Below are 13,693 nucleotides of genomic sequence, written 5' to 3'. Positions count from 1 at the left end.
AAAAAATTGTAATGATGAGTTAAGATGAGTTGAGGTGAAACACACCCTAAAAACTCATGAATTCAAAAGTCTTGGAAGTTTTTTTTGCCGGGGCGGTGGAAAGCGCGTACCGCGTCCAGTACAAATATATTAATATAATTAGATCCATGTTGAAACAAGAAAGTCCGGCCTGTCGCTCTCCTTGTGGTCAAATGTATTTTTTTTCCATCCGACGTGGCATTCCATCTCAAAGAGACTTGACGATAACCACTGCTATTATCTAATATATATACACACAACATTTGCATAGAGCTCTCCACTGCACCAATTAACCTAGCTAGCTAGCTGAGGGTCTTCAAGATTCCAATCCAAAGACGTTTCAAAGCTTTCATTCTCTCTTTCTGATCTCCGAAATTGTTTGGTTCTTGCTGACTGCTGTCCTTCTCTGTTTTCTGCACCTTTCTGTGAAAGAGCTCCTTCTTCATAGCTTACTTAATCGCAGAGAGACAGTACCAGAAATGAAGCTCTTGTCTAGAAAGGTCACGTGCAACACTCACGGGCAAGATTCCTCATACTTCCTAGGGTGGCAGGAATACGAGAATAACCCCTTCGACGAGGTTCGGAATTCAAATGGGATCATTCAGATGGGTCTCGCGGAGAATCAGGTTAGATATATACATATTATATAAACGTACTCCAAAATGAAACAATATTGTTTAATTCCAGCTTGAATATGCTTACAAAGTGTGGTTGGTTACGTCGTTTTAATGCAATATTTTGAACGTACAGCTCTCCTTTGATATTCTTGAATCGTGGCTTGCTATGAACCCGGACGCAGCAGGGTTCAAAAGAGATGGAAACTCCATATTCAGAGAGCTTGCTCTCTTCCAAGATTACCATGGCCTCCCCGCTTTCAAAAAGGTATATTTATGTGTGTGTATATATATATATATATATATATATATATATATATATATATAGCAAATTATTATTTTCCTTCCTCAGAGAAATGAATATTTTTCCTCCAGTATTAACGTTTGTCTCTAACTTCAAATTTCTGGCATTCAAAATCTCTTTCAGGCATTGGTAGAATTCATGGCAGAAATCAGAGGAAACAAAGTGATCTTTGATCCCAGCCGCCTCGTTCTCACTGCCGGCTCAACTTCAGCTAACGAGACTCTCATGTTTTGCCTAGCTGAAGCTGGCGAAGCCTTTCTCCTTCCGACTCCATACTATCCTGGGTACGTACGTGCGTACATATAAAAATATCTTCCTGTTTACTTTCCCCGGCCTCTGCTAACTGCTAAGATATATCTATTACTCCTTTTAATGCATTATTAATTCCCAAGTGGCTCATTATTTACACGATAAAAAGCATTTCCCTGATTTTGCTTGCATTCCTTGGTTAATTTGCAGATTTGATAGGGATCTCAAGTGGCGAACCGGGGTTGAGATTGTACCGATACACTGCACTAGCTCCAATGGCTTCCGGATTACTGCATCCGCTCTTGAAGAAGCCTACCAAGAAGCACATAAACGTAATCTAAGAGTCAAAGGTGTGTTGGTGACGAACCCGTCAAATCCATTGGGAACTACATTGAGTCTAAGTGAACTGAATCTCCTCATCGACTTCATTACTGCTAAAGATATCCATCTCATAAGCGATGAGATTTATTCCGGCACCGTTTTTAGCTCTCCAGGCTTCGTAAGCGTCATGGAAGTTCTAAACGGCTATGAAAACACCGAAGTCTGGAACAGAGTTCATATTGTGTATAGTCTTTCGAAGGACCTGGGTCTTCCTGGTTTTCGCATCGGGGCAATCTATTCCAACGATGAGATGGTCGTGGCCGCGGCAACCAAAATGTCAAGCTTTGGCTTAGTTTCTTCCCAAACCCAATACCTTCTTTCTGCATTGCTTTCTGACAAGAAATTCACGAAGAAATACCTCTTCGAAAACCAGGAGAGGCTTAAACAAAGACAGAAAATGCTCGTCATGGGCCTGCAGAAAGCCGGCATTAGCTGCCTTAAGAGCAATGCAGCTTTATTTTGCTGGGTAGACATGCGGCACCTCTTGCACTCTAACACTTTCGAATCGGAAATGGAGCTTTGGAAGAGAATTGTTTACGACGTCCGGTTAAACATCTCTCCGGGATCGTCCTGCCACTGCACCGAACCGGGATGGTTTCGTGTTTGCTTTGCTAACATGTCCGAGTCGACTTTGAACCTCGCCATGCAACGGCTGAAGAACTTTGTTGTGGACTCCACCACCAACAATGGCAACAAAAGATCATTGCACCATTATTATTCTCCCAAGAAATCGAAAAAAAAGTCACTGATCACTAAGTGGGTTTTCCGGCTATCATCTCGTGACCGTGACCGCGAGTCGTCCGATGAACGATAGTCTGGTCTTAAGGGATTACTCATGATCATTCGAAAAGTTTTTTACTTTTATTTTTCGGTCAAGTTCTGATTTTTCTTGTTCTTTTCTTTTTTTTTTTTTTTTTTGCGAAGATTGTAGAAGTCATGCACTCTGTCCTTTTATTGGATTAGAAGTGTCTCTAGCTTCGTTTGTACAAGTACTTCGTGTCGTATTGCACCTTGCATGAATTCTTGGTGATGTCTTCATGATAACTTCACCGTGATATATGTGATCATTATCTACTAATTAATTATCTCGAAAATTCAATTACGGTGTAATTTATTTACAAGTGTACGTTTCCCTTTTAGTTATCACTTGACAGCTTATGTATAAACAGATATTTCCGCTTGCAATGAAATGCGTACGTACGTAATGGCGCCCGCGAGATAAGCGGCCAAAGACGCGGAGTACTGAACTTGTGCTGCCCTCCTGCCGACGGTGGGCGGTTTTAATTGTTTCCTATCTCGATCGACCGACCTTATCACTCACATGACTGCTTTTGTAGCGAGTACGTACGGACGTATGGGATCACTACTTTATTAAGTAATACCCTGGAAATGAGAAAATAAACAAAAAATGAAAATAGGCCGTGTTTTTGCTTTCATGGGTCTAAGGCCAATTATGAAGCAGAAGTCATGCATTTGTGACTTTGGTACGTATTAGGGTTTCAAACTACGTACATTCCATCTTGAGGCGCAGGACGTCGTTGGAATTCCTGCACTTATCCAGTATCTCTGACCTGATCTTCCAGTGGAAGAGAAATTAATATGCAAGTAAAGTTGACATGTCCTGAGGCTGTTTCCTTTGGGATATTCAAAATCGTCACCAACTACGCATGCAGGGCGATAAAGAGTAACTTGCAAGAAATCACAAAAGTCAAATTGCCCTTTAAACTTTCTAGGGGTGTAATCAATGCTAGCTTTATATTCTCTAGCTTGCACAGGTTACGCGGTTTCTGGCTATATATATATGTGTGGGTCCGAGAAGGCAACTAAAAGGGGACAAGAAGCCGAGGCTTCACCTTGAACAGGTAGACTTTTCGGCTTGGTCCATCGTACTGCATAGGGATGAAACTCACCTACCTAAAAATCTCTCAAACAGTGTCTAGTCATTAAGTATTTGTCCGCATCATAGGCAGAAAGTAAGGAGAATCCTCAATCCTCTGATATGAAAGATATCGACAGACCACTAAAGACACCAGTAACGTGAGGCAAATTTAGGAATTACGCAGTATTAATGACACCATTACTCGAACTACACATCACATTAATGACGTCATTGCAAAGTCACACCTCATTAAATGACTCTGACAAAAAGAATAGTACAAAGGATACGGACTTTTTAGGAGCAGACACGATCTGTCCTCTCAAATTCTTGGTATAAATAACAACTCCCGGGTACAAGAAACGCAACGCTATCTAATCTCTAGACTCTCTTGTAATTTATTTATAAACTTTCAAGAGACTTTACTGACTTTGACATTGGAGACTCTCCGGCCCTAAGGCCACTTTCTTCCAGCTATCTTCTTCTCTATTTTCGTAAGCTCAAATTTGAAGACTAAAATTGCTGAAACCTGGCCCAAAAGATTGTTAACGATATTATGCATGGCCAAAATTTACGTACTAGTCTTTCTGATCTCTGTTCTTGACTTAATGTGAGTTCCTTCACAGGAAACAAAGCATATCTCCGATGATATTCGGTTATCAAGCATCTTGGCAGGGATATCATGAAAATCTGATGTCAATGTTCTTTAAATCACATCAAACCCTTTTACATGTTAATTTAACGCATCGTATGCATGTGCAATGGTACGAATCAATAAAAGATGACTCGATCACTAAGTGTGGAGTTTGGATATATATATATATATATATATATATATATAGCTTGAGTAGTATAGTTAAATACAGTGTGCTAGCTAATAATACGTTCAAGAGGTGATCACGTGCTCATATCTGATGCCTGTACGCGCGTATACGTGCCAACCCTATAACTTAATTTTTCTGGCCTGCCTTCAACAGGAAAAAATTACAAAATAAAATAAAATAATTTATTTAAAAGTCTTGTATAAATCATACTCTTTATGCCCTTGACACGATCGACAAGCTGATCACATGACAATAGAATAACTTTCATGTTCCTATATATATTAAAAAGCTGGCCGGTAGACTAAATATATATAGGATGAAAATTTGTTTACTTCATAGCTGCATGCATGTGCTGTAAATTTTGACGTAATTTATACGTAAAGCAATTTTTTTTTTCATTAGAAAATATTTTCAGTGGAATTAATATTAGAGATTTTCTGGAAAAATTAGTTATCTTCTACCTTTTCTATATATGTGACGGAAAAAACCAAAATTAATAAAATTGAAAAATTATTTACAGGCGAAAGCCCAAAAATGGTTTTGAAACATTTTCTAGATCTAGTACTACGTTTGTTTGGATTGACACATGACAAATTATGTAATATGCACTCATGATGAAATTTTACCTGTTTTGCATGATGAAACATTTATTGAATATTCCGGTTATTTTAAAAAATAGAAAGACATATATATATATATAGGTTTTTCAGGATCGACGATTTTCATAGCTTTTCTAGATAGAAATTTCTAATTTCCATTCGTCAACATGCATCTGAAATTCAAGCATTTGGCTGATGATTATTACTTTTTTGTAATTTTACTAAAATTATTAACGTCCGTACTCCATCGGCATTTTGTTTTAAAGTACCTAATTATCACTTTGTAATTTCCCCGCAGACCGATCTGATAAATAACTTCTTTAACAAAAAATTGTCATCAGTTAATTTAAGTACCTACTACTCATAAGATATTACTCATCCCATTGAGGAATGTGTACACTAATTAGCTACAGTACACTTGAAGCACGATTAATGTTCATACGAGCTAACTGGAAAGGTTAAAAACTTTCATAAATATATAATATAAATATAAAGAAAATGATTTGTGCTAGTATAAGGCATGCAAGAAATTTGAAAAAAAAAAAAGGAAAAGACTGGAATATATCTTTATGGAAAAACTGGCTTTTAAATTACGCGTCTAATTTTTTCAAAAGATTTGTGCGAAATTAATCAATTTCACTCATAGCTAGTTTATATTTAACTACATTTTTTTTAAAGAAATAATAGTTGCAGTCGTGGGTGTGCAAGCGTCACACAATTATTTTTAAAAAAATGAATAAATATAAGACATACATAGAAAAAAATTAATAGTTGACCCACTCTTTTCAAAGCGACTCTGCACAGTACTTATGCATTTCACGACTGTGTATAGCATTACTTTATTTTTTTTTTTTTTTTGTTAAATGTACTTCCCATTATGTAAACTATCAAGGTTTGGAATTTTGGTAGGTGATCACCACGTTCTTGCAGTTGACTGCTAGCTAAAAATTAATTATAACTTGGCCTTTGCTGCACATCGATCACGTTCACTAGCTAGCTAGCCAACTGAGCACCTTCAACGCATCTTAAATGAAGTCAAGTTTAGACATTAATCACTTGCGGACAAACAAATGGTTCTTTAATTAATAATCACTTAAGGCAAAAAACTCCCAAAATTTTTAAAATTTGATGAAAATTAAGTTTTAGAAGGTATTTTTATAAAATAGACTATATAAAAATTAGTTTTTGGTACCCCAAAATTATTTTTTTTAACTTAACCTCCAAACCAGATTTTCTAGTTCCGCCGCTGTTTATTATCATGCATGGTTCGATCGACAGAACACGCACGATCGATCATGTACTGAAAGGAAATTTCCCTGCGATAACATTATTAATTAATTAATAATTAATTAAAGGACTACTTGGACTTCTTGGCCGCGTCTTTTAGCCTAAAAAGTAAAAGAATACGGGAAAAGCGACAAAGTTCAGTACTGAGCTAGCAGTGTTGATCAAGTCAGCAAATTACAAAGTTTATTGGCTCTTCGAGCAGACAGACACTGAATAGAAAAAACAACGAGACATGATAACTTTACTACTTATAGATTAATAAATAAGCTTTTTGTCGCTCGACATAATATACTCGAAACATCAAACATCACAAATGAGACCATAATCACCCTACAATCAATGTCTTGTACTCCCAAACCTTACGGGGATCGGACAGTGACAATTAATTAGCTCATTAACGGCAATGACAAAACCCTAAAGTATTTATAGTTTGATAAACACTTAAGATTAACCCCCTATCGATCGATGGGTACGTTCACTTCGGCTTTAACTAATCAATTAGCACCAAATTTATTGAACAAATTAACTAGCTATAGCTACAAGTACGTAATATTTAATTTGTATTATTCTATTCTTCAAGGCATGCATGCAGGAGTACGTGACAAAATTGATTACGTGGGTATGGCTGACATGTGGGTTTCACATTTGAGCAAGCACATGCTAGGGAACAGAGAACACCTGCAACATATTTTGAACACAGGTAATTAATGGGCGTAGGGTATATATATATATTAGGGTTTAATTTCTTCTGTTGCCTAGCTAGCGCTCATTGAAGGAGCAACCTGGTATGTGCTCCCTTTGGTGATGCTCACTCTTACGGGGACAGAGGGGGCCATGCGAACATGGCAGCTCATTGATTCTGACACTAGTAATGCCACTACCGATGACTCTCCCTCATGCCCCTCTACCCAGAATTGCTTGTATATATGCTGATCAGTTGGGCCCCCCTGTTGCTACGTACGCATATAGATTGGTGTTCTTTTGGAATTTCTATGTGAATGATTGAATGATTAATATATAAGAGGTTTGTCTTCATTTAAGGGCCATGCTGATCAATTGGAAAAATGTAGTAGTTTCTATCGGGCATGCATATATACTGATGATCTAGCTTTTTACTTCCATGTTTTTTCTTTTTTTCTAGTGGCTGATTGACTTGGTGGCCCTTAACAAAGAACAAGGAGACTAGTAGCTTCTAGGACACGCATCATATTTAAGGGCACGGCTCACGTTATCGCCTGCATAGCAAAAATCAAATGATCTGGCTTCTCTAGAAAGAAACTTGATATCATCACCTCAAATTTGAAATTAGGATACCGATTAAAAAAAGGTCTGATAGGAGTTGATAGCTTCCATGGCATATATCTTTAATGACGAATGAAGCTCGTTTGGATACTAAGAATTTTTCAAAATATCTATATATTATGAATAGTTGTGAAATAGTTTGTAAATAATAATAAAATAATAGAGAATATTTTGTAAATAATAATGAAATAATAATGAATAGTTTGTAAATAGTAGTAAAATAAGTTGAAAATATATGATAATAATTGTATTTCCAAATAAACCCTAAAGCTTGGAGACCTTTTGCTTGGCTATAGGGCCGGGATGTTTCCTTTGGAATTAAGGACTTTGTTCAAGAAATGGTATTCATCCTTTTTCAGCTCTTGCTTCAAAAGTTTTAATAATTTTTACAAATTAGAGATAGAATAGTAAGCTTCAAGATTCTCAATAATGGCAATAATTTTAATTTGATATATTCAAACTCTAGGATAATCAAATGATCACAGCAAGATAATTATGGGATATATAGCATGAGCATTCAGACTTAGAGGGACCCTCATAGCCTTGAAAGGAATGGGCCTGACCAGGAAGCCCATTAGATATAAGCCCAAAGAAAGAAAAGATTTGTTGCCCAAGAGACCAATATGAATCCATAAGGCAACCGCCATGAAGGCCAGATAAGGTGATTAGGCTAGTAAGTTGAGATAAGCCCGCTCTTTTCGGATTGATTATAATGTTAAGCCGATAATAGCAATGAGAGGATCAAGTTTGTAACTGGTACTTATCAACAATTCCCCAGGCCTGTATATGTGATAAGAAGGTAACAATTCAAGTAACTTGACACTCAAAGCTTTGGTGATATCCTCTTCTACATATCATTAACTTAGGCATCAGAGGTATTTCAGACACTCTAGGCTGTCAACTTTTTTTGATGCAGGTAGTGTGCGTTGGGGAACAGTGTGTGGAACACATCCCGAACAGTGGCATTGTCTTTGGGATCCCTTGAATTTACGAGTTCAATCAGTTTCCCATCGAACTCCAGCGTAAATTCCACATGCCAGCCACCACACACACTCAAGTAATTCGCAATCAAGACACAACACCTGCAGACGTGGACATGCGGCTTGCAGGATCTGAGGAGAAATTAAAGAAAGTTATGGAAACAATGGAGGACCTATAGAAGGAGATTGAAGAGCTTAAGCACCGTAATTCCAAACTCAACGAGGCCACATTACCTAGCCATAATGAGCAACTAGAAGAAGAAGTGCAAAGTGTTGAAGGGACAAACGCCGAAGAGTTAGAAAAGAAAAGACTACGCGACGAGTTGCATAGTCTTGTCAATAAATATGAAGAGATGGCTAAAAATATGGGGATGATCCTTGGTCAAGCAGTTATTGAATCTTACGGACCTACCCTACAGTGCGAAGGTGATGATCGCGCCACTCCTACCAAAGTTTAAAGTCTCGTAGATAGAAATGTACGACGGGTCTCGAGACCCAGTCGACCACCAAGAGAATTTCAAAACACACATGACTTTGCACAATTTTTACAGCGAAATAGCCTGCTAAGCCTTCTTGATAACATTGAAAGGCGTGGCGAGAGGCTGGTTCAGAACATTGAGACCTAGGTCAATTAACGGCTTCAGAGAGTTGGCCAAGCAGTTCCTAGCATAGTTTATGGTGAGCATGAGGCACCGACGACCCTCTATATATATCCTTACCATTAAAAATCAAGAGGAAGAAACTTTAAAGGCATACGTAACTAGATTCAAGAAGGAGAGGCTAACAACCAACAACCAAGTAAAAAAGATAACCCTGGCAGCTCTTCTGGGAGGTGTATGGCCTAGGAGCCCATTCATGGCCGAGTTGGCGAGGAAAACTCCTTCAACTCTTAGGGAGTTTATGGACAGAGTCGACGAATTTGTTAACGTGAAAGACATCTTAGCAGTCGGCGCCATAACCCTGCCTGTCATAGTAGGAAAAGGGCTATGTGCAGCTACCACGATGACCATCCTTTTTTGGTGTTCAAGGCCCCGTCATCCTACAATGCTATATTAGGACGACCAACCCTAAATAGTCTCAAGGAAGTTACATCCACCTACCACCTTAAATGGAAGTTTCCAACAGTAGCGGGAGTAGGGGAAGTGTGAGGCGAGCAGGCCCTGCCTCGAGAATGTTACGTGTAGGAGTTCAAAAAAGGGGGTCTGACGTTTGCACTGTGGAGGATCACGCCTAGGATGAACCACCACCCCCGCCACTAGTTCCCTTCGATCATGATGTGGAGGCACGTAATGAACATAATTTATAACAGGCAAAGGCAAATGAACCATTGGTGCTAGTGACGTTGCATCCAGGGCAGCCCGATACAACAATACGAGTAAGCACACAACTTCTCCTTGACATCCAGAAAGCCTTGAAGCAACTGCTAGTCGAACATAGGGACGTGTTCGCGTGGAGCCATGAAGAAATGCTCGAGATTGACAACACATTCATTAAACATAGACTATGTGTCGGCCCCACCTACAAAAACGTCCATCAAAATAGAAGATCGTTCAATGTAGAGAAATATTCAGCTATAGCCGAAGAAGTGGATTGCCTCCTCACCGCAGGGTTTATTAGAGAAGCCCACTACCTCGAGTGGTTGTGCCCACTACCCCGAGTGGTTGTGTAATGTCATCTTGGTCAAGAAAGAAATGAAAAGTGAAGAATATGCATAGATTTCACTTATCTAAACAAAGCATGCCAGAAGGACAGCTTCCCACTACCGTGGATCGACGCTATTGTTGATGCCACGGCAAGACATAGGATGCTGAGTTTTATGAACGCCTATTCAAGGTACAACCTGATCCGTATGAATCTGATGGATGAAGAGAAGATGTCGTTCATCACGGACAAGGGACTTTACTGCTACCATGTCATGCCTTTTGGCTTAAAAAACTCTGGGGTGACTTATTAGAGGCTTGTGAATCGGATGTTCAAAAAACAAAATCAGATGAACCATGAAGGTGTATGTGAAGGACTTGTTGATTAAAAGTAAGGAACCCACCCATCATTTGACCAACCTAAAAGAATCTTTTGCGGTACTCCGCTAATACAAAATGAAGCTAAACCTGGCGAAGTGCGCCTTCGTCATGGGTTCAGGAAAGTTCTTAGGCTTTATCGTGTCCCGAAAGGGAATCAAAACAAATATGGAAAAGATTCACGTGATTATGAAAATGAAACTACAACGGAACATAATAGAGACCAATTGCTAGCAGGTAGGGTGGCGACTCTAAACAGATTTGTGTCCAGGTCCATGGACAAATACTTGCCATTTTTCAGAGTTTTACAAAAAATAGATCCCTAGAACGACAAATGTGACTAGGCGTTCTAAGAGCTAAAACAATGCCTGTCAAATCTGCCACTACTGAGGCTACCCAAGCAAGGAGACACGCTCTATGTATACTTGGTGCTGTCACCCCATGCAGTGTCTACAGTCCTGGTCAAAAAGTTTCGACAACTTCAACTTCGTCAGTGCTCCGACGAAGTTGGAGTTTTTAAAAACTAGAGTCGGAGTCAGAGTTTTCAGAAATTAGAGTCGGAGATGAAGTTACTCAGGCTCCTTTACTCCAACATTTTTTTTTAAAAAAATGGCCTAACTAAAATGACATCGTTCTCACTTTTCCCCCTCATTCTCGCACAGGAACTCTCTCCTTTCTCCTTCTCCAACATCTTCTCTCCCCCTCTTTCTTCTCTACCCGTCTCCTGCACCATTGCGAGCCACCGTAAAGGGAGCTCTATCTGCCGTTCTTTCTTGCAAGCCTTACATCTTAATATTTTGTTATAAGAGTTTTAATTGTTTGTTAATTGAATGATTTAGGGTTCAAAAATTGTTGAAGTTATTTGTGAAATTTGTTTTTTTATAGTTTTTGTTGTTGATTTATTGTTTTAGTTGGGTGATTTATATTTTTAGAATTTTAGTCGTGAGATTTGTGGGATTTTGTTTGGAAAAAATTGAATGGAGTCCTTCAAACAACGTCTATTAGTTGTTTGCTCAAGTATGGCTTGAGTGAGATTCACACATATTGTTCACTCGAGCTTTCGCTTGAGTGGACGTTCAATTTTTATGTTTTATTTATTTTTAAAACCACAAACACGATTAGACACATATATTTTTCCTTTCCAATGAGTAGATAATTTTCATAACATGTCAGATGATGATTATTTGTTAATTGTTTCAGATTATTTACATAGCAAGTTATGAATGCTAAACCATCTCGCTGAGATTCTCCACAAGAGGATGTCGCACAACCGTTGGCGTCATCGATAGGTACTTCGGGTCATAGACCCCATCTAGAGCAGCTACCTCTTGTTAAAATAGTCAAATCTCAATAGATCTAGAAGATGTTGATATCCTTAATAATGAGGAGGAGTTGATGAATGTTGAGATTGATTGACCAGCACCACCTAGTAAAAAAAGGTCATAGACATGAGAACATTTCACCAAAGTTTCTAATTAGTGTGAGAACCCGCAAGCCTGATGCTATTATTGTGGGCAACTATGCAGTAGCCATTCGAAAAGGCAAGACATATCAGTGTTAATAGCACATTTTACGAGCTGCCACCGATATAAGTACACAAAGGGTTGGAGGCAACTGATCAGACGAAGTTGAGTTACAAGACTTCTACGGCCATTGATGGCATGTAGATTGAGAAGTTATCAATCCCTTGATATAGTGAGAAAATGTTGAGGGATGTTCTTGTGGAGATGATCATCACTGATGAGATGCCTTTTACCACGGCTGACAAGGTAGACTTCTGTAAATTTGTGCACATTTTAGAGCCACGATTTCTCATGCCTTTATAGTATACGGTGATACGCAATTGTTTGAAGAGGTGTGCCAAGGAGAAGGCAGCAATGAAGGAAATGTTTGTCACACCTAGCTAGAGAGTTTTATTTACTATTGATACATGAACCTCCATACACAATGTGGCCTACATGTGTATTGCAACCCATTTTATTCACAGTGAGGGATGTTGCAGAAGCGGATTATCGGTTTCAAAAAAATTGTTGGCTAGGATATGGATGATTGTATAAAGTATTGGGGGATCAGAAAAGTTCTTTGTATCACAGTTGACATTGCTAGTGTGAATAACACTATCATTAATTGGCTCAAGATGAACACGACAATAAATGAGAATATTATTTGTGAGCACCAGTTCATCCATGTTCGATGTTGTGCCCATATTATCAACCTCATAGCTTCTGAAGGGTTAAAGGAGGTTGATGTTTCCATTATTAAAATCCAGAACCTTATTAGATATGTGAGGGCTTCCCCAACGGCTCTGTCAATTTAAGGCAATAGCTAAACAAGTTAAGATCTCATCTTCCAATATGTTAAAACTGGACGTTTCAACTCAATATAACTCTACATATATGATGTTGGATGTAGCGCAAAAGTACTGAACAATGTTCGAGCAAACGAAGGTCGAGGATGGGGGCATAAGATATGCTTTGCTGGAGTCAAATGGGGGGAGAAGCGGCCTCGGTACGCTGAACACAATTGATTGGATCAATGTCAGGTATTTTGTTCAATTTTTTTTAAGTTATTTTATGACGTAACTATGCAAATATCTATGACAAAATATCCTGCTACTAACATGTACTTCGAGGAGCTCTCGGGGCTTTACGGCCACTTGTAACAGAGTTGTACTGATAGTGTGGGTTTGTAGAATGCAATAACTATGAGGATGAACTACAAATACAATAAATATTGGGGATGTAAAGAAGATAAATAGATTCTTATTTGTGACTGCGATCTTTGACCCTCGATATAAGTCGACAATTGTAGAATTTTGGATTAAGGACGTCCTCATAATGAGGATGTTGATTAGTTTATTAGATCGCTTAAATATGATATTGATCATTTATATAGCCATTACAACAACAATGGTCAGTTTTCAACCGAAGGTGATAGCTCTTCACACCTGACTTACTCGACATCTTCTTGGGATGACACACATGCACAGAGTTCAAATGTTTTGATGCTATGACTTTTTCATCAAAACTATGCATCGAGGAATATTATGCAATGTAAGTATCAGGTTGAGCGTTACTTTATGAAACATGTCGAGGCACCTAGTGATACATTCCAGATATTAACTTAGTGGAAGGTGAGCTCTGGCAAGTTTCTAGTCATTTCCCGAATAGGCGGGCATGTACTAGCCATCCATATCACTACAGTTGCCTCTGAGTCGGCATTTAGCACCACTTGGATGTTT

At 38.6% G+C, this 13,693-nt stretch overlaps 1 protein-coding gene across 1 annotated transcript; it reads left to right on the top strand.

The window, feature by feature from the left end:
- The first annotated feature begins 326 nt into the window (after nucleotides 1-326).
- Nucleotides 327-2,448, top strand: LOC121261867 (1-aminocyclopropane-1-carboxylate synthase CMA101-like). Its single transcript, XM_041164273.1, has 4 exons — nucleotides 327-644; nucleotides 769-900; nucleotides 1,060-1,220; nucleotides 1,396-2,448. The coding sequence occupies exons 1-4, from the start codon at nucleotides 498-500 to the stop codon at nucleotides 2,378-2,380; spliced, it is 1,425 nt and encodes a 474-aa protein (XP_041020207.1). The 5' UTR covers nucleotides 327-497; the 3' UTR covers nucleotides 2,381-2,448.
- The last annotated feature ends 11,245 nt before the right edge of the window (nucleotides 2,449-13,693 follow it).

The sequence above is a fragment of the Juglans microcarpa x Juglans regia genome, chromosome 4S (genome assembly GCF_004785595.1).
Source record: "Juglans microcarpa x Juglans regia isolate MS1-56 chromosome 4S, Jm3101_v1.0, whole genome shotgun sequence".
NCBI lineage: Eukaryota > Viridiplantae > Streptophyta > Magnoliopsida > Fagales > Juglandaceae > Juglans > Juglans microcarpa x Juglans regia.
This window is presented reverse-complemented; position numbering and strand designations above follow the sequence as displayed.

Bases quoted from the DNA above. Each gene is read 5' to 3' on its own strand.
- LOC121261867 (XM_041164273.1), top strand. From the start codon at position 498: ATGAAGCTCTTGTCTAGAAAGGTCACGTGCAACACTCACGGGCAAGAT. The intron at 901-1,059 runs GTATATTTATGT...AATCTCTTTCAG, and splicing joins GCCTCCCCGCTTTCAAAAAG to GCATTGGTAGAATTCATGGC. The intron at 1,221-1,395 runs GTACGTACGTGC...GTTAATTTGCAG, and splicing joins CCGACTCCATACTATCCTGG to ATTTGATAGGGATCTCAAGT.